At 35.7% G+C, this 19952-nt stretch overlaps 1 protein-coding gene across 1 annotated transcript in view; it reads right to left on the bottom strand.

Moving 5' to 3' along the window:
• LOC110373609 (transcription factor LBX1) overlaps positions 1–13160 on the bottom strand; it is a 55003-nt gene extending 41843 nt beyond the window's left edge. The window contains exon 1 of the mRNA XM_021330924.3: positions 12520–13160. Within this exon, the coding sequence (XP_021186599.1) occupies positions 12520–13033 (514 nt within the window). The 5' untranslated portion in view covers positions 13034–13160. The remainder of the gene's footprint in view (positions 1–12519) is intronic.
• Between the last annotated feature and the right edge of the window lie 6792 nt (positions 13161–19952).

Here is a 19952-nt window from a genome sequence, read left to right as displayed (position 1 = left end):
TGACTCAGAATTTTATGAATCTCGCTCAGTGATAGGCAAGTAGACTCTTTACAAATAGGCGATTATGCTTCTTCTTATGAATACTATGATTTTAACTAGATTACTTATTGGCTTATCAGCAGCTACTATATTTTTTCTTCTCCCTAGGGTCTAATTGGCGAGTTAAAAAAACTAGGTATCATTTTTATTGCCAGCTTGACAAATTTAATTTTCTTTGCAGCATTACCTAAAGATATACCTATTTCCTCTAAATTCATACCACAGCGACCATTTACAAAATCGCACACATTTCACAAAGGCCTATCCTTAAACCGGTCTGCACGCGTGGCGCCGCCGGTGGCCGATATCCGAACTAATAGTCAGGTATTACCATCATTACATCGGTTCTTCCAAACGATAAGTATTTAAATTGTAACTCAGAACACATCAATAAAATTAGCTATCATTACTTTGTTTTGCGAGCCAAATGGTGCTTAAATTGAGCCCGTATTGGCTCTTAATAAGGTCTTCAATGGATCCTTTTGTATTTTTGTTTTATGGTCAAAAAGGTTAATGGTAGGCGGTGATGCAATTGGAAATATAGGTATTCCTAATGTAGGTAATTATATAAATCCTTTGCTACATGGAAACACTGACTTCATCGAGCAGTTTACAAGATTTATCTGCAATTATACCTCCCCCATTTAAGACCCATGTCTATGTTAGCATTCTATATACATACTCAAAATTCCTGACATATAGAGGTAGTAGGTACCAACATCTCACATTCTTCAACCAGTCTTAACACAAATTCGCAGAACCACTAAGTAACCATTTCTTACCTATAACAACTGGTTATAACTAACGCGCATTAAAGCCGAACTCAATGCAAACATACCACCAAGATTAAGTCTAGCTGAACTAAATCTGGCAACACAATACCTTCACTAGTTAGTGCAATTCGCTCGACTATTAATAGTCTAAAGTCTTAGAGTCTATAGGCATGGCACTGCCACCATGTTTAATTAAAACACTCGCTATTATTACCGCTGATTACCAGTAAGCCTGCTTTAATGGCAGGCATTCGATTAGTCAACGCAGGATTAGAACAACAATAGCGTATTTATAGCCAGAGTTTGTACTGAGCGGTTATTGTATCGAGCAAATCGACTGGTTATTGTGATTTGTGTGACTGTACATAGGTAGATATGAAAGCTCCAAGGAGTTTCTTTTCAGTGCGATTTTCATTTGTTACCTTTCTATTTGTATTTATAAGTAACTAGCTTTCGCCCGCGGTTTCACAAGCGTACCGATGTCGAATGGTGACTACTTATGTCCTATATCCGTATGTCCTTCTCCCTGGTCTAAGCTACCTCCCCTCTAATTGTCAGCTTAATCGGTCCAGCCGTTTACATGTGATGGCCTGACCGAGGGATATGGGGATTGGTTTTTATACATGTAGGTAATATAAATTAAAGAATTTGATATAACTTAGATGGCACATAGTGTCACATATATAATTGGAAGGTATATAATTTTATTTTGGCATAAGCTGGCTAGAATGACTATTTGACGTGATAACCATTTTAAATGGTGTGAGAAACGTGTTTAGTCCCTGAGCTATCTAAAGCCTGAGCCATAAAATCAGTTAAAGGCACTAAACCTAATGAATCACTATTTAAATGACAGTTTCCTCTCAACATTGCAGACTATAAATCATGAAATACCTGCACAGAAAAGCAGACCTATCCTAAAGTGATTTAGCTAAATTAAATTGTACTCTAAACGAAATTACTAATGAGATCTTAGGCAAGTTAGATGTTCAACTAATTCACAAACTAATGGGCTGTCAAATATTTAAATTGCAAAGCGGCTTCCTCCTCTAAGATTGCATGCGGTTTCTGTTATGAAACGCAATAGCCCTACAGAGCTGTGTTCCAACTACGAACATTACTAACAATTTCTTAACACTGTGCTTCAAATTCTTCGTACTCCGAACACAATGCGACACGGTGTGCTAAAGTGTCGGATTTAGAAACGGGTTACGACTGAGCTTTGATTTCGCAAAACATTTTTGTTGTTATTTGAAAGTAGCACATTCATCTGAGTTTCAAATGGACCATTAAAGCATGGCTCGAGTAACATTAATGTATTTTCAATAGTATCTAATATGATTTGATAAAATCTACCTAATTTGATTACAGATATGATTTTGAACAAAGAGTTTGGCATTTACAAATATGTCTATCAAAGCTGAGGGACTTTGATATCTGATTTCCACGTTTTAATAATTAAACTGTAAAAAACGGTAAACCTCATTTTAATTACAAAAACAAACAAGAAAATCCTTATCAATCCTCGTGTTCTCATTAACAACTTTGTTATGTTAAACCGTCGCTAATAATCGTTGCATGTCCGCCATTGTTCTAATTCGAACTGACCAATGGGAGGCGAGAACCGCTGTGACGTCACACGGCACATGTAAACATAATTCAATTAAGTGGATTGCGGACGTTCGCTTATCGATATTATCGTGTGTGAAAAATTGGCGCTAATAGATTGCTTTATCAGTAACATGAGCGTTGGAAATAGTGTAAACTTACACCGCTTTGGATGTAAATTAAATTGTTATGTGCGTTGATTTTCTTTCGCATTTAATTTTCATAATAGAGGGAAACTGGGGTTTTCAATGCTTCGTATGTATCGGCAAATATTCTATGAAACTCTAGTTCTCAAATAGCAACGGTAAAAGTCTCTACAGGGCTCATACGTTTTCATTTTATAATGTTTTAAAAAAGCAGTAAAATAATACCTACATGATTCTGAAAATAAACAAAATACTTTCAGCTATTGCCATTTCAATAAATAGCCAATGATTAAAAAAATCGACCCACAAAAAAAACACAATAGACTGCAATAAACCGATTGTGCCTACACAACCTCGCACGCACGGAGTCAAATTATTCTATTGCGAAATAATAATTTTGACTTTCACAAGCTACATTTTCCGAAAAAATCCATACACTGAAGATATCAACAAATGAATAAACTAATTAAATAAGATCGTGACTCTGATATTAAATAATTAAAAGAGCAAAAATCACGCGAAAGAATTAAAAAAAGAACTAATAAGTGTCGATATTCACACAATCGATTCACCTTTTGTTGGATAAAGCCTTTTATCATTCATTTTTAAATGCTGTCAATAAAGTTTGAGACGATATACCAATGAAGGCATTTAATTTGCTCGTTTTTTTGAATAAAATGGCTTGCGTGGTATAATAATGATGACGGCAAGTCGTGACCGTCTCATGCATACAAAAGTTTTGGAAAGTCAAGTCTTCGATTATAATGGTCTTTTGATCAGTTCCAGGGTTCTGAAAGTCCTTGCAGTATTAATAATGGGATCACACTTACCTACTGTATAGAGCTGTGGCTCAATTATTACATGAAAAGCAATTTTATACAATTTTTGAATTAAAAGAGGTGGACGCTTTTGTGTTTCATTTTAATTGGTATTGTGTTTTTAATAATTGTCTTGCAATTCGGGGACCATATGACTGTAGTATTATGCAAAATGTAATATTTATAGCGTAGGAAATACATAATATCAACCTCTTGGTTCGAATTAGGGGTAAATAATTGCCTAGGAAATTATATGCAAGTTTATTGCAGATTGGTTTATTTATCAGTAGTAGGTACATATTATAGGTATCTGCATAAAGATACGAGTACTAACGGTACTAGACAATTTGTAATTTACTTGACTTATTTCATCCGATTAAAAATAACTATTAAATACTTCATAACACAAGCGAGGATGTGTCACAAATACAATTTATAGTCTCAATAAAATTACCATATTGCAAAGTAAGCTTCGTAAGGAACTCACACGATTATAAAACTCAACAACTTAATTTCTCTTTCTTAACTCTATTGCAACGGTCTAAGCATTAAACCGAGATAAACTTAAGTAGCCATTCATCCTGTGAACAATAAAAAACGCGTGTTTTTTTCACATACAATTAGACGTGCACATTTCATGAAAATAGGCACAATACATGCGCTTACCCACGTATATTCTACCTATTTACACATCTATCTCTGTTGATCTTGGAGTCAACGACTTAGAACGGAAGCCTGTGTAATAAATCATGAGAAATGCGTACTCTTGTATATATTATGTACATATTAATTATAATTAAGTATATAAGGTATAGCCCTCGTTGTGAGTAAGTGATGATGGTATGAAATTACCCTTTATATCTGTTGCATATTATATTTTATGACGGACTCATTGTTTTAAAATTATCTACTTTATCGTAGCTGTCATAACTGGGAAAATATTCATACATTCTTGAACTAAGATCGTTTATCTATAAGAACACCCTTTTACAATATAGAGCCTCTTACATAATCGCAACACGACACGCAAGAGAAAAGTTTGCAAATTTTATGTAATTTTCACAAATTACATAAAATTTTGCCTGCTATATCTATTTGATAAACAGATGAATAGGCACGATATGGTCAACTAAATGTTCGGTCTTTAATTTATGATTCTTAGGCTCAATACAATTGAGACTTGTAGTAGTTACCTACTTACGTTCAAACTATTTTGAATCAATGATTTTGTACATAACAGGGCCATATACCCATGTGCCTAAAATAACACATACCAATTCAAAAAGGGCTCCACCCTTCGATGGACCCACATAATGGTAAAAAACCAAACACCTTTTATATAAACATGAGCCAATTAAAAATGGCCCACCTGACTACACGGACCCTAATAGAAAATAGATACATAATTATTTGAGTCCGTTAAAGGTAAAAAAAAAACTAATTCAATTGATTTTAGAATCGATTAAGTTATCTAAATCAATATCTGTAAAAAAAAGGTGCAACGTTTTCCATAGACTATAGAATTTGATGAATGACTCATGATGACTTTAGTCTATGGAAAATGGGCAAATGGCGCGAAAACATATTTTTAAGGCAGCTGCAATCCTTGCTATTTAAATGTAAATTCAGTCAAAGTTTATCGCAATTGCATGTTATTGTTACAATACAAAATATGCTTTCATGCTTTGTATTGAATGAAATTCTGAACGAATGTAATTTTAAAATATTCAAGTACCTATAAATTACAGACACTTCATAGAAAAAGACATTCCATATTTAAAGTGACACCGTTTGGCTAATCCTACCCTGCCCCGGTAAATGGATTGAGGAGGTCAGATAGGCACTTGCTCTTTGTAAAACACTGGTACTCAGCTGTATCTGGTTAAATTGGAGACCGATCCCAACAAATAATTTAGAAAAGGCTGGGCAGATGATGGTGTACCTAATCCTAATTCTAAAATCCTTGTATTTCCTTTCTAGAATGCAATCTTAATTTTTTCAGAAAATTAGGATAGTCCTATAAAATCTTACAGTGCTTGGTAAAAGAGTTTTTCCATCCTCCTAGCAGTTTTATCACAATTTCACCGTTCAACAATTGAAGTTCTAAGCTTGCCGCCGTTTTTATGGGAGCTTAAACCGGCGTCAGTTAAAACTTTGAAGGCTGTCTAGGCGTTAACCAAAAATAGCCTGTTAGAGGCCGACAAAGAAAATTGGCTTAAGAGTATCCGCACACTGCCAACTTTTAGTCGGTCGATAGCTTGTTTGGGCTTGTAAATCAGTAAGAAGATGAGTATTAGTAAGCACATAAGAACGACCAGGTATTTAACATATATCAGACCGACTAAAAACTTTGTTGAATTGAATATTTTTGCAAAACAATCCTGTCATCGGGCCAACTGTTTAGTCTGCAGTGTGCAGGCTTAGGATAAAAAGATAATTAGGTTTTCACATGCCATGGTTATATACATACAGATTTAAGTATCATTCCTAAAAGCTTATTTATACATAGTACCCACTTTTGTAGTAGGAAAATTAAAAAAAATATTGGTAGCTGAAAAAATCATTCAGCTTCTTTAACTTTAGAATTTACAATATTACGTTTCTCTAAATCTTCTTTTCAGTTCCATTCGCTAACCCTAAACTGCACTAGGCCGGTCTCGACGACCAGTTTTCTTCATAATAATCCCGCAGCCGGCGGTTTATTTACAAAAAGAGGCCTATAATTCGGCACTCGGGGTGTCCGGGACCCGTCAAATGTGGGGTTATTAAATAATGAACCGCTGCCGATCACGGGTTGAACTGAGTATGCTTTTGTTATAATCGGAAATGTTTATATGATAGACTTGCGGTTCAGTAAGGGGAGACTTCATTTATTTTTGTGAAAGGTTTTTGTAATTTTTTTATTAACCCGTTACAGGAGCCTATCTATAGTGAAACTTCTTTGTTGTAATGAATAAAAGAGAAACTACTTTTGAGAGATACCATTTATTCCCATTGAAAAATATGATTGTAACCAAATAATTCATGACCCGTCAATGAAATGAAAATTCCTTACAAACACAGACATAATTGACAGGACAATAACACACACTCACACATACAAAGTCCTTTCAGAGATGGCGCTCATATAGTATAATTAAATTAACTGACTGATCTCACCTGTCCTCCTTTATTCTTATAAGAGTGAAAGAGATGGAGACATGCACCTTGCCGTCAGAATTAGAGGGTTAATTTAAAGGATCTTATACTGAAGTGGTACTTAATGTTTTAGCGTAATTGTATGAACATTTGTGAAAATTGGTGGAGTGGGAGGGGTCGCAGGCCTCCATTTTCATAAAAAGTGGCAAAATTATGACGTCTTATTGGTAATACTTTAAGTAGGATATACCTAGAAAGACTACATTAGAAAAACAACTTATACCTATACAATAATTTTCTATCAACGTCAGACTTCACTTAATTAAAATTGACAAGCGAGGTTCAATATGAGTCTAAGCACCATTTCAGTGTTCACAATTTGAAAAAAGAATTTATTCATTTGTTTTCCCCCCTTCTGTTAAAAGATATATACCTAATGAATTTCCCAACCTAGCGAATTTATCGAATTATTTACACCCCATTGGTTTCCAATTTAATAAAGCGCTTTACAATCAATTAGTCAGCGATTTTGTATTGAAACTGCCATTATTCGTGTAAAAGCTTACTGTGCGCGCCCTTCGGCGTCGGGTGCCTTTTGAGCTTATTTTTTTACCCATTTTTTTCATAATAGGGGTAATATAAACGTGTCGGGCCCAACACCTTTTGGACCCCACAAGCCGCGGGATAATTTGTGGGATAATAAAATATAATAATTCTTTTCGGTGAGTGTCGACGGAGTTTCGATGACGTTTTTTGTGTTGTCTATGCTATCTAATGATTCGAGTTGTATTTATGTTTTAATTTGAAGTGTGTTGTGACGGAAATGAGGAGCGGTGAGATTTGAATTAAGAATGTGAAGGGTTGAAGAGCTTTTTTTTTCTTTTCAATTACTGGGTTTAATAATTCAGTCAGCTCTACATGAAAGAAGTTTTTATAGAACCTTTAGTTGCAGTTTTATTCAAGCTCTCTATAAGTATTGTATACAGAGTGAATTTAATTATTAGGCTTCGCTAAAGGGCGCTTCGAGTAAATATATTTTTTAATATAGGCTGATTTCAATTTTCATTGGATTTTCAATTTTTACAGTACAAAAAGGTCTCTAAATTCTAACATTGATAAGTAGACATAATACGACCATGGTCCAACTAATCTCGAAGCCACGCTTGAGTTCATCCCATCACGGTCTAAAAGCTATATCTATTCAGTACATAATTACAAGTACATACATAGCATTAGTAGGTACAATCGTAAATATAGCAATCAGTAGCAGTTTAGATTGCATCGTAATAACTTTAATGTTACAAATATATAAGTATGGCAACATTTATGTTTGTATGAACCTGGGTATTATCACGGTAAATCTGCGTATTATCATTAGTGTGACCTTGTGGGGATGGTCCATTTTAAGAACAATAGGTCTAATCATCGTACTAGCTTATTGTCGTATTTTATGCTATTTAAAATATAGAAACTCAACATAAAGCGTGTTCATGTAGGTATCACGTTAGTATAGAGAGAACGGTTATTATTTTTTTATTCCATTGCCATTTTTCTTTTACTTAGCTTTGTAAAAAGCCAGTTACATTCCAAAGGAAACTAGATAGAATAAAAATGGAATCCCTACTTAATAAAAACTCTTTATTCCATCCTCAGCAATGGACACTTCCACATCCTCATAATTATGGAGTATCTCGTACGCCACGCATTTATATAACTCTCTAATAATCACACAGGCATTACCCAAGTCTTCTAATGTCGTACCAACCAGGGGATGTATAAAAAATATTATTTCCGTTCGTACACAAGAAATGGCTTCCTCAATCAAGCGCTGAGCCGCCAATGACAAATGACCATTTGTTACATGTTAATCTCGTAACATATGGAGCATAGACAATTCCCGCCTTTTCTACTTTAACCTTTTTTTTCTCTGTTAATAGTGATGTCTTCTTTTGTGCCAGCACAATAGATTTTTTGCAAGTCCGTGTAAATTAGTCTATGGTGGAGTTTTTCGAAAAGGTTGCGCTCAGTTGAATGGTGTTTGATACTTTGGGGGTCTTTAAGAGCTCATTGATTTGTTCTGTTGCTGCATTAAGTGGTTAATTCGTATAAATGGCTTCGTTATTAGTGAATGGGCGGTAATTTCTAATGCATTTGGGGTAAATTAGATTATAGGGGGCTGTGCTGGAAGTGTGAACATCTTTCTGTTGTTTTTTTCCTTGTTATGTTGCGTTTGCATCTGTGCAAAGATGTACTTTCTAATGTTTGCCAGTTTATATTTGCATTACACGATTGTTGTGTCGCATATTAATGATTCTCATTAATGAAATCATCACACAATGACACAAATGTCAGCCCACACAAATTGACAGAGCTTTCTCTACACATTGTTACTGTAAAATAAAAACAATAGGTACCTATTACTTCTACACTTAAACCATTACAAAACCCAAATCCATTGTAACACTACACCATAGACAAATTTCGTAACAACCATCCTCCGCAGATTTACCAGAGACAAATTAAAAAACAAAAGCTCACTTGTCTAATGACAGAGCGGGCGCGTTCGGTTCAGAGATCGTTCAATTACAAACGCCGCTCTGTAATCATAATATAATCATCTATTTCGGCATAACACTTGTGTTTGTCGATGGTCGACGTCTCCATCGATAACGATCGAGCAATTGATATTCAATTGTTTTTTTTAGGTGTGTGTAAAGGCATATGGTTTTGCAAGATGCAGTGTTGTGGGAGAAGTTTTAGTTTCGGCGGAAATATAAAATACACATTTAATAAGTTTTAGAAGGAATTAGATGTTACATTATATTTAATTTATTTTCAAATTCAATCAGTGTACTATGTAGGTAACTTTTTCTTTAATAAATTATTACTTGTATTGAAGAAAAAAAAACGAAACGACGATATTATTCTTTTTCAGGCTAAGTTACAGTATTATACACAGCATTGTACACCAATTAAAAAAAAACATTGGTATTACTTGAGTTATCATAAAGTTTAGGTTAAGCTATAATTATTAAAACTGTGGTCATAAAAGAACATTTAAAGATGATTATTAAAACAATACCTTAAACAGGCATTTACCTTGTTAGAACATTAAAAATATATTTTTCTATGCTACATTTGCATATGAAAAGATTAAATAATTAAATCTCAATTATCTTTTATTTCTGAACGAACAATTAAGTTATTATCGCCATAACTAAATACATTTTAAAGCGTCGAAACAATAGTGTCACAATAACAGATATTTTGAATAATAAATACTTAACTAATCTTGGTTTTATAGGTACTAAACCGGAATATTTAATTAGAGTGTAGCGTTTTTGAAAAAAATATTTTTGAATATCTGACATAGTTTCGTATAATATTTTTGTTTAACTGAAATGTAGGAACAAATACTGCCAAGGTTCCGGATATTAGTTACTTAAAATATTGCTTTTTTGTCATAATTTTAATTAAATTAATATAATCCAAACGTAAAAGATAATAACATAATTATTATTTCACCGCTACCAATAAATATAATTTTGCAGGTACCTACATCAATGTACACTGTGCCTACATAAGTTGGTACAACACAAATGGCAAAGTTTTCCATATTACTTTTATGTGCTTAGTATTAAAAGTCAGATACGAAAGATGCTGACAACTGTAAACTGTAAGCTCTATGTGTATAAGTACAATGCAATAAAATAATGAAACATATGTAGGTACAAGACAAATATGAAATAATGATCTTCAAATGTCAATAACTACAATTCCCCGCAGTTGTCAATTGTAAATAACGTGACATTTGACATGTACTGCCAACATAATAACTATATAAGGTACACACAGACGAACATACATTTATATGTATGTAGAAGTTCCACTGTTTACCCCAATGGCATTCGAGTATTTTACAATCATCAAATACGTATTAACTGCAATAGGATTTGCTCATAGCTAATGACATTTCAATCAAAAACGAATAAATAAAACATTATTTAACCAGAGGCTATGGTTGGTATTGTTTATGGTTAGGTATAAATTCATAATCTATGGTCCTACCTGCCTACTTGGTAATTGCAAACAGGAAAAGTACCTAATATCGTTTTAGCAAACTAAATATAAAAGTTTTTATGCCTTAGGGATTGATTTTTCTGCCCACTGTGCATTTTCGCGATCTTATAGATATTATAGAATATTTTTAAAACTAGGAAAATTATATATTAGTATTTGCAGCTCAGTGCAACATAATTTAAATAAATGTTTTCAGGAATCTATTAAACGAAGTTGAACTACCGACTTATGCCCAAAGGTTCGAAATACGAAGGTAACTAAGGATTTTAATTAGAAATATTTCAGCTAAATATTATGAAAATACCTGCTTATTTACAGCTGCGAAAAAATTCTTACAGTTTTTCTGAAAGTTCCCCTAGCTAGTGGCAACAATATAGGTACCTACAAGGTTGGCAATAAATTCGGGAATTTAGAGTCCTGAGTATGAGTGTGCCAGAGGCTAATTCTAAACAGTAAATATATACTTAAATATGGTCAAGTGCATTTTAAATTCTTTATTTTCAAAACACAAACATTTTACGATTCATTTTTCATATAATATAATTTCTTTACAGTGCTTTCTCTCAGCTCCGACAGAAATGAGAACTAGATTCCTAGAACCTATGTGTTAAAACTTGGCTCTTAGATACTTCCTCGGCCAATTGGTCTCCAATGGGTCCTAATTAGAGTCATTAATTGTAGGACAATACATCAGCATTGCAACAGACCGGCTATACGAGTCCCAGTGGTGTTTTAATAGATACAGACCAAAATAGATGGAGGAAGATTCAGTTTATACAAGGTGCTACAAAATAAAGCTGCCCTAAAATGTATGAGTGAGGCAGTGCTCGATTCTGATTGGCGTTCCGGGGAAACTGGCTAAAATGTATGAACATGCTACGATGTTAACATTTTCAGTTTACTGAAATAGGATTTGCACATCAATGTTTTTGGTGTTTGAGATTAATACTTAATATTGTTTATGGGTTTTTATTTAACTTTTGTTAGTAAGTAGGTAGATAAATGTATTTATTTATCGAGGAACTAATTAAGTGCCTAACTGTTTTAAGAGGATTTATGTAACAGCCTGTATATTGAAACGATTTATGTCCATTAAGATAAATATAAATTGTATGTTGTAATTAGAGTTTGATTGATTATTTTGATTTATGAATAAAATTGGCAAATCTTAAAAATAGGCCGATGGGTAATTTTAAATTAGTTATTATTTTTTCCATACCATGAGCGAAATGGTCCACTCATCGAATTTTTTCTGCATTCTCAGTATATAATTACCTACCTATAAATATTATTTTAAGTAATGATCTATAATAGTAACAAGGGCATCAGATGTTTTTTTTTTTACCAAAACATAAGCTGAAAAAAAAAACAAAACATTGACCACTCATCCTCCGAGCCTTTTTCGCAAACTATGTTGGGGTCGGCTTCCAGTCTAACCGGATGTAGCTGAGTACCAGTGCTTTACAAGGAGCGACTGCCCTGCCTGACCTCCTCAACCCAGTTACCCGGGCAACCCAATACCCCTTGGTTAGACTGGTGTCAGACTTACTGGTTTCTGACTACCCGTAACGACTGCCAAGGATGTTTCATGACAGCCAGCCAAAACATTGACCACTGTGCATTGATAAAAAAACTGAAGGTTTACTACTGTGTCCTACTGTGACTAAATTTTCATCGCATCGCTTTTGTTACGAAAAGCAGCACTTTTTAGACTAGTCTGCCAAACTGACACTAAGGAACCTTGCACTTTTTTGCTTAGATTTTTCTTATTGGACGTGAAATCAAATATAGTATAGTAAGCACGCTCGTTCCTACTACAGAGTATGAAAAGGATCTCCTGCAGTTTTGATCTTTCAATACCTCATCAAAATTGGCAAATGTATATTCTATTCAAATAAGTAGGTATACAGTACTTACCTCCGTTGTCAGGATTATTGGCCTCGAAGGTCTTGCTGGTCATGTGGAACAGCGCGTCCAGCGGCGTGTGCGGCGCCGCAGTGGCGTGCGGTGCGCGGCGCGGCTCCGAGCAGCAGTCCGACGCCGACGACGAGCGCTCCGACGCAGAGTCGCACTCGGGCGCCAACTCCCGCGGCCTCAGCAGCCCCAGCGCCGCCAGCCGCCAGCGCTCCCCGTCCAGCAACGCCGCCCCCGCCAGCCGCTGCAACCGCTGCAGCCGCTCCAGCCCCGAAGCATCCCACGGACGCACTATACGCGGCGGAGTACGAGGACTGTGCGACAAAATGTCCAGAATCGAAAAACTCTTCACCCCATCACCCCTACGCTCCTCAGCCGGCTCCGAAGCCATCTTCAACCTCTTCAACGGCCTAAAATAATCGTGCGGCGAAGGAGATCGCGACGGTGCCGGCGACGGCCGGCCAACACTAATATCGTCCTCAGAACAGCTGTGGCCCGACATCGACTCCTCCTCCATTTTGTTCAGTTCACAGATCCATCACACAACAGTCACCAAAATATTTCGAAACGTTCAGTTGATTGTGTTTATCTCACAAAACATCAAGCTAACACGAGATACGGCTGACGGCTCGACGCGCCTCGGTCAACTGACGTGGCGGGTGACAGCCCTGGTCCGGGCGGTGAACAGGGGCGGGGCCCATTAGGCGTCCGCCAATGGGAGCGGGACATTCTATTGCGGGGCGGCTGCGATTGGTCGGCGTCGGGCGGTGAGGCGCGCCGGAGTGTCACACTTGCCTCTCCAATAAAACTTTTTAATCCGGACCTGGATTGGGGGGCGAGATTCGTGGTGTGATTAATTTAGGTGAGCGCGGGTGGACGGCGCCCGGCGGGGTGAGGCGGGGTGCGGTGCGGTGTGTGCGGGGTGTGGGGGGGGGGAGCGCCAGTTAATTACCAGGATGAAGACGCGCGTCTAACTACTCGCTCCATTATTTAGCGTCGATACGGCCGACGTTTGTCACTGCAGAAATTGCCACTTTCCTTCATTTATAGTTCATCGGTTAATTGTCTAAACTCGTCGTCGACAACGTAGCCGACACTCGTTGGACCTACAAACTGCTTATTGGAGGGAATTTTACAGGTGTTCTATCAAATTGCTATTTGTTTTTCTTGATATTTCTACTGGCCTGCCATTAAGTTGGACTTGACACTGTAATTGACTTGACAATTAAAACGGTGATTATGACGGAAATTCTTCTTTTTTATAGCTACGTCTTAACTTGAGGTTAATTATTTGATGAGGATTTAATATTTTACGGCTATATTAAAACCTTTTTTGAAATGTTTGTTGTTACCTACCTACTGTAGCAACCTAACTGTAGGTACCTATAATATCATCAATATTAGGTACCTGATTTTTATTAGGATACTTAGTCCTGATTTATTAGGTAGGTACTGTAGAAATTATTAGCGACATGAAAAATTTGGAAGGCCCTCCAGAGCCAGAGTCTTAGTTAGAAGTTACTTAAATAGGTATTCAGCATGGTCATCTTTCCCTTCACTTTCAAAAATATCTAAAGGTTTATTTATAGGTACTTATTTTTTTTTTGTATTATTCGCACGAGAAAAATCCATGACCATCTCAAACAGGCTTATCCTATTAAAAGAAACCTTGACATCTGATTGATCATATCATTCAATAGGTAGATAAGTAGGTACCTACGCAAAAAAAACCGTCATCTTTTCCAAAACTCATCAATCACGTCCAAAAAAAGCCCAAATATCTTCAAAAATTCAAACCAACACCGTTAGCAGCAGCCATTTTGTATGTTTACTTTCGACGTCACGCACCGTGGCCACCGGACCGACGGGTGTGGAAAAATTAATCTAATTCGACATCGAGTTTAGGGTAATGGGGACACTGACTGGTCCCTAGCTTGTTTTGATGGGGTGCGGTTAGGGGATTTGACAATTATGTATTTTTATACCAAGGTATTTGGTTGAATCTATTTTTATGTAGATGACCTACGCACAGGAGGCTAAGTGAGAAATTGAAAGGTAAATCTTGTCTACGCAAACTGGCCAACGAAAGCCAACGAAAACCAGCAACGATTTCTTAAAAGATACTATGACGCCAGAATAAAGGTCATGTTATTTCACAGTGGTGTATGAAATTAAATGATCTATTTTCATTGAATAAGGACCTGCTTGGTAAGATGGGTCCAGTACTAAGCGACCTTTAGATATCACAGTTTAGGCTCAACAGAAGCCTTTGTAGATCTAGAGAGACCAGTCTATCAGGAGCAGTAACTTTATGTTCAGGAGGCTGGAGGTTGCACATGAAGTGACTACATTATGTACCTTCTTCTACAAACATTTCTTTGCAAAGCTGCTCCTCAGAGTTTTTGCTCCAGACTGCTTGTAACGACTCTCAAAGATATAAAAATGTCTCCTGAATCAACTGCCTCTGCAATTACAAGAGAGATTTTTATGTTGTTTAATTCATATGTGGCCACTTCTTACTTACACTTACACCTACTTAGGTGGATCTAGGGAGCGGCGATAGTGTTGATGATCATGCAAGTAGGTACCTAATTACTTACTCATTTTCGTTACTTAGAGATGGTATCTGGGTTAAAAAATAGTCATTTGTAATCGACCAATCTAGGAGTGATGGAGCAATCTAGGTGCGGCTACGATCAAAAGCATGATCACAGTGAAAATTTCAATTACCTAAGAATTGCCTCATTCCTTTGGTAGGTATTTTAAATTAAGAACTACTTATAGGTTCTTTAAATGATTTTATTGGTTGGCCCATAAGTAGCTAGCTAAGTTTATCTCACACTGTATTTAATTGAGACCCAAATTGTGTTAGTTTAATATTCCACCATAGCCACAATACAGGCATTCAATATAATTTCACCCCACTATAATAAAACACCACAAAATATAAACAATTATTTTAATATCTCCATAAAACATAACAAACGAACAAAAACAATCAATAAAACAAACATATAAACAATTTAACTACGTTATTAGATCCGATATTATTTCCTATAAAACGCACGACCGGAACCGACGCCATATTGTGCGCTTTCCCGCGCAACGATCGACCAATCAGCGTCGATTTCCGCCGATCCGCCATAGATATTATTAACCGAGCAATTATTGATAATATTTTTCTATTATTCCATTTGTACCGTGACATTATTATTTTATCCATTATTTATAGTTATTTTCATTTTGGATTGAATTATGTTTCCGTAGTAAGTGGATGGATAGTCAAACTATCCGCCTATTACGGGATAGAGACATTATGGAAAATGCCTTTTATTTTGTTATCTTTATATAGGTATTATGTAATTATCTTTAAATGGCTTTTCCATTAGCTGATCTAAATTTAACTGAGCAATATTTGTTGTGCCTATATAGTGCAGTCATTGAAGCATTATTGTTACGATTTTTTTTACTGTGAACCGATTTGCATGAAATTTTGGAATTAGGTTCATCTTACCCTTAACTTCAAAAGTGAATATGATTTGAACTCCGCCACCCCCCCTGGGGGTGGTTGCCACCCCTTCTTTGGGGTGAATCTTTTTTTTGCAAAATACTTAACCAAAAAAACCTAAACCAACGAACAATTTGTTTTTTTAAAAAAGGTCCTAAGTGCAATATTAAGCTAGATATTAAAGATCAAAGCCGTTTTTTATTTTGTCTGAAATTTAATCGTTGTGGTCAATGCCATGTAGCGGCGAGTAGATGCATTTTATACATGCTAATACAAATGGGTTTTGTAGTGCTTGAAATAAGCTTTAAGATGAGCACTATTAAAAGTCTTTTGCACGTAAAATAAGTGAGCTGTATTGCAAATAAGGGGAGCATCTTATATTTTTTCCTTTAAATCAATGGGTTACATAAGTGCCATTTCCACCAAAATTAAAATTAATCGTATTCCGCCTAGGATTAACTTTATTATGAAGAGTTTGATAGATAGTTTCAGTTTGGCTGCTTCAGGACAGATATTTTTCAAAAAAGTCACGATTAACGAAAAGAACAAAATTTCAAATTAAAGAAAAACCCACTTGTTTTTCATAATATCTCAAAAATTACGACCGATACGTATAAAAGTGTACTGATAAAAACATTAGGTATTTTTCTGACAAACAATTTGGTTTGTTTGTTTTTTCTGTCGAACAAAAATTGACGGAGATATGATTGTTTAAAGAGCGCGTGGCAGCGCAATCACAGCCTCTCTTAAGCCCTTTAACCCTTCACCGTTTTAGAAAAAAGTTCTTTACTATATATTGCAATGATGGATGTTGTAGCTCTCTTAATTACTTTTACAGTGGTTTTTTATAAATTGTGATAGCATGAAAATTGAAGGAGTTACGGTCCAAAAACTTGACATATTTTTTTCTACTTAGGAACTGAAAACTTCGGAGTGTCAATATTTGGAGCAATGTGAAAGTAGGCAATATAATAAAGAGTCACAACTATTGTAATGTGTATATATGTCACCGGAAAATTATAAAACTCGTAAATTGATCAACTTACTAAAATAATAGATGGCATAAACTACGTCGATTAAATTTCAGACAAAATAAAAAACGGCTTTGATCTTTAATATCTAGCTTAATATTGCACTTAGGACCTTTTATAAAAAAACAAATTGTTCGTTGTTTTACCTGTTACAATTTTGTTCTGTATAAATTTCCGATAAAACCTATATTTTTGGAGATATTTGCAAAAAACCGATGAAAAACATGAAAAAATTGCGAATTTTCAATTGCCAATAACTTGAAAAGTATTGGATTTTTTTTAAAACTTTAAAGACAACTTTTGCTTAAAATTAGGTCTTCTATCGATATCCGAGGTTATTTTGCAAAAAAAATATTCACCCCAAAGAAGGGGTGTCAACCACCCCCAGGGGGGGTGGCGGAGTTCAAATCATATTCACTTTTGAAGTTAAGGGTAAGATGAATCTAATTCCAAAATTTCATGCAAATCGGTTCATAGTAAAAAAATTCGGAGGTTGGACCGTATTTTTCGCTTCAATGACTGCACTAATACTTAATAGTTGTCCAATAACGGTGAAGTGAATGTAGGTACCTACTTATTTACTTTGCTCTTGCTTGTAATCTGGGCTAATAGGTACCTGCCTACCTACTTTTATTGAAGAATAAAGTCACTATCGGTAGCTCCAATACTTATGAAGGCAAGTTCAACCCATAATACCTACGACTTTGGGATGAAATTAACTTACTTATGTATGTTATAACGAAAATAAACTACAATTAAGTAAAGGGCATGTAGGTAAATATTTTTTTCTTCGGAGTCCCTTTATCCATGTGTCATACATTCAACCAGCATAAAAGAAAACAATAAAGAAAATCATCCAAGTAAAAAGGTTTTAAAACCACATTAGGTACTACAAAAAAGTACCTATATGAGTCAGCAACACCTACCTAGGTACTTCACAAACAACAGGACGTCCTGCTATACGAACTACACCATTCCTCCGCACTTTCCCGCCCATTTCCTCGTAATGGCGCGAACTATCTGTCAGTGGTGTTAATGTACAATTGCGTCCGCTACTGGCTGGTTTTTACGTCCATCTCCTGGATGGATGCCATTAGAAACTCTTTGGATGTTATCTATACTAATATTATTTATCTATAAAGAGGAAAACATTGTTTGTTTATCATAGATTAAAAAAGTAGGCTCGCGCCCTGCGCTATGGATGATAATGAAATTATTGGACCGATTTAAAAAAAAAATTCATCATTAGAAAGCTATGTTATTTGTGAGTAATATAGGCTACATTTTATCTCGGTACGGGTGGGACGCTGTTGAAACCGCGGGAAAACCGCTAGTGATGATCAAGTTGTGTTGTAATATTCAATAACTTTTCAGATTAAAAAACACCCTACGTATCTAGACAAAATTCATATATGAATGTCTGAAAATATATAACGTAATCAAAAAGTTTTGAATTCACCTGAAAACTATCCAGAAAAAATTATTGTATTGTACCCCGCTTATCTCCAATCGTATTTTATAGTCGCATGCGTTTTTCACATTACATAAATAAGAACATTCTTTTAAATGCATGCTCATTCACCATTCACAGATAACTTTACTAAGCACGAACTGTATTTATCATTTAAGTCCAAAAAAACACAAATCAACAGCCTTTCTCATTTCCCGCAACTGAGACACGGAAGCGACTGTATAAAAACTTAATTCGATAGCGCCAAAAGCCATCTGCGGTTGCCATTTGTATTTCAAATATCAAACCTACAATTACAAAAAGCACCCCAATTTTAATGAATGACATCTCCATTGGGAACCTGTAGTTAGAGGTGGCCATGGAGTAAGGAAAGAGTGGAGATGTCGTAATGCAGGTAGGTCAGGCGCCCTCTTGTAGGTCAAATATGTAGGTAGAGTGTTCATGACCGAAACGATCAGTTACGAGTGTACTAGAGAGGCGTATGGGTTCTTTGAGACAACTGTCAAAATATTTTGGTATTAAGAAAGAAGAAAGAAAAAATATTTATTGACACAACACAAGACAAACATACACATAGAAATAAAAAAGTATATATAAGCAACATAAGGCAGCACCAAATAGGTCCAGTTCAGCATTCTACACGACAGGTAGTGTCTGACGCTGGTTTTCAACTGGACCTATGAGGAGTTGCGTTGATTACAAGAATGGTCGGGTCCAAAGAAGGCGAATAAGAGCGGAGCCAGTAACGTTCCTCGTCCCCCGAACACCCGCATTTTGGCGCACTACTTTTATAGGAGACTTTTCGTTTTGGCATCTCCGCTAATCATTTGGTTTTCCATGTCCAACATACAATTATAAAAGCACAAATTTTAATGAATGATATCTCCATTGGGAGCCCTGTAGTTAGATGTGGCGAGGTGGCGAACTATTTGGGTTTTTGGTTCAAATTGATAACGGAAGCTAACCCCCGGCCGCGGAGTGTGTCATTAGGGGTCTAGCACCCGTAGGCACGGCATGGGAGTCGCGGTTATGTCTGTTGGTTAGACGCAGAGTAATTTTTATAAGGAACTCTCGGAGTCTGGAAGTTGATTTTTCTTTAATAGATAGTAAATTGGGATATCAGGGAATTAGGGCTAAAGATAGTGAAAACAAAGTAGGTAGTATACTTTTTAAATGGCTTATGGCCTTGACTCCAGAGAGTTAGGGGTAGCTAGGAGTCAGTATGTTATGCCTCATATGAGATGATCAATCAAGTTCAGTCCAAATGCTTATTGAGCAAAATGATAAAAAAAACTTTCTAATGATTGTAACTTCTGTAAATAGTGTTAGAAGTTACAATAAATCAAAATATTTATACTAAAATATTTGTAGGTCTATTAATATTTTTAGAGTTAAGTATATTCCTATCTCTAACTACAGATATAAA

The sequence above is a fragment of the Helicoverpa armigera genome, chromosome 21 (assembly GCF_030705265.1).
Source record: "Helicoverpa armigera isolate CAAS_96S chromosome 21, ASM3070526v1, whole genome shotgun sequence".
Lineage (NCBI taxonomy): Eukaryota > Metazoa > Arthropoda > Insecta > Lepidoptera > Noctuidae > Helicoverpa > Helicoverpa armigera.
The sequence above is the reverse complement of the archived record's forward strand: the minus strand, read 5'-3'. Positions and strand labels throughout refer to the sequence as shown.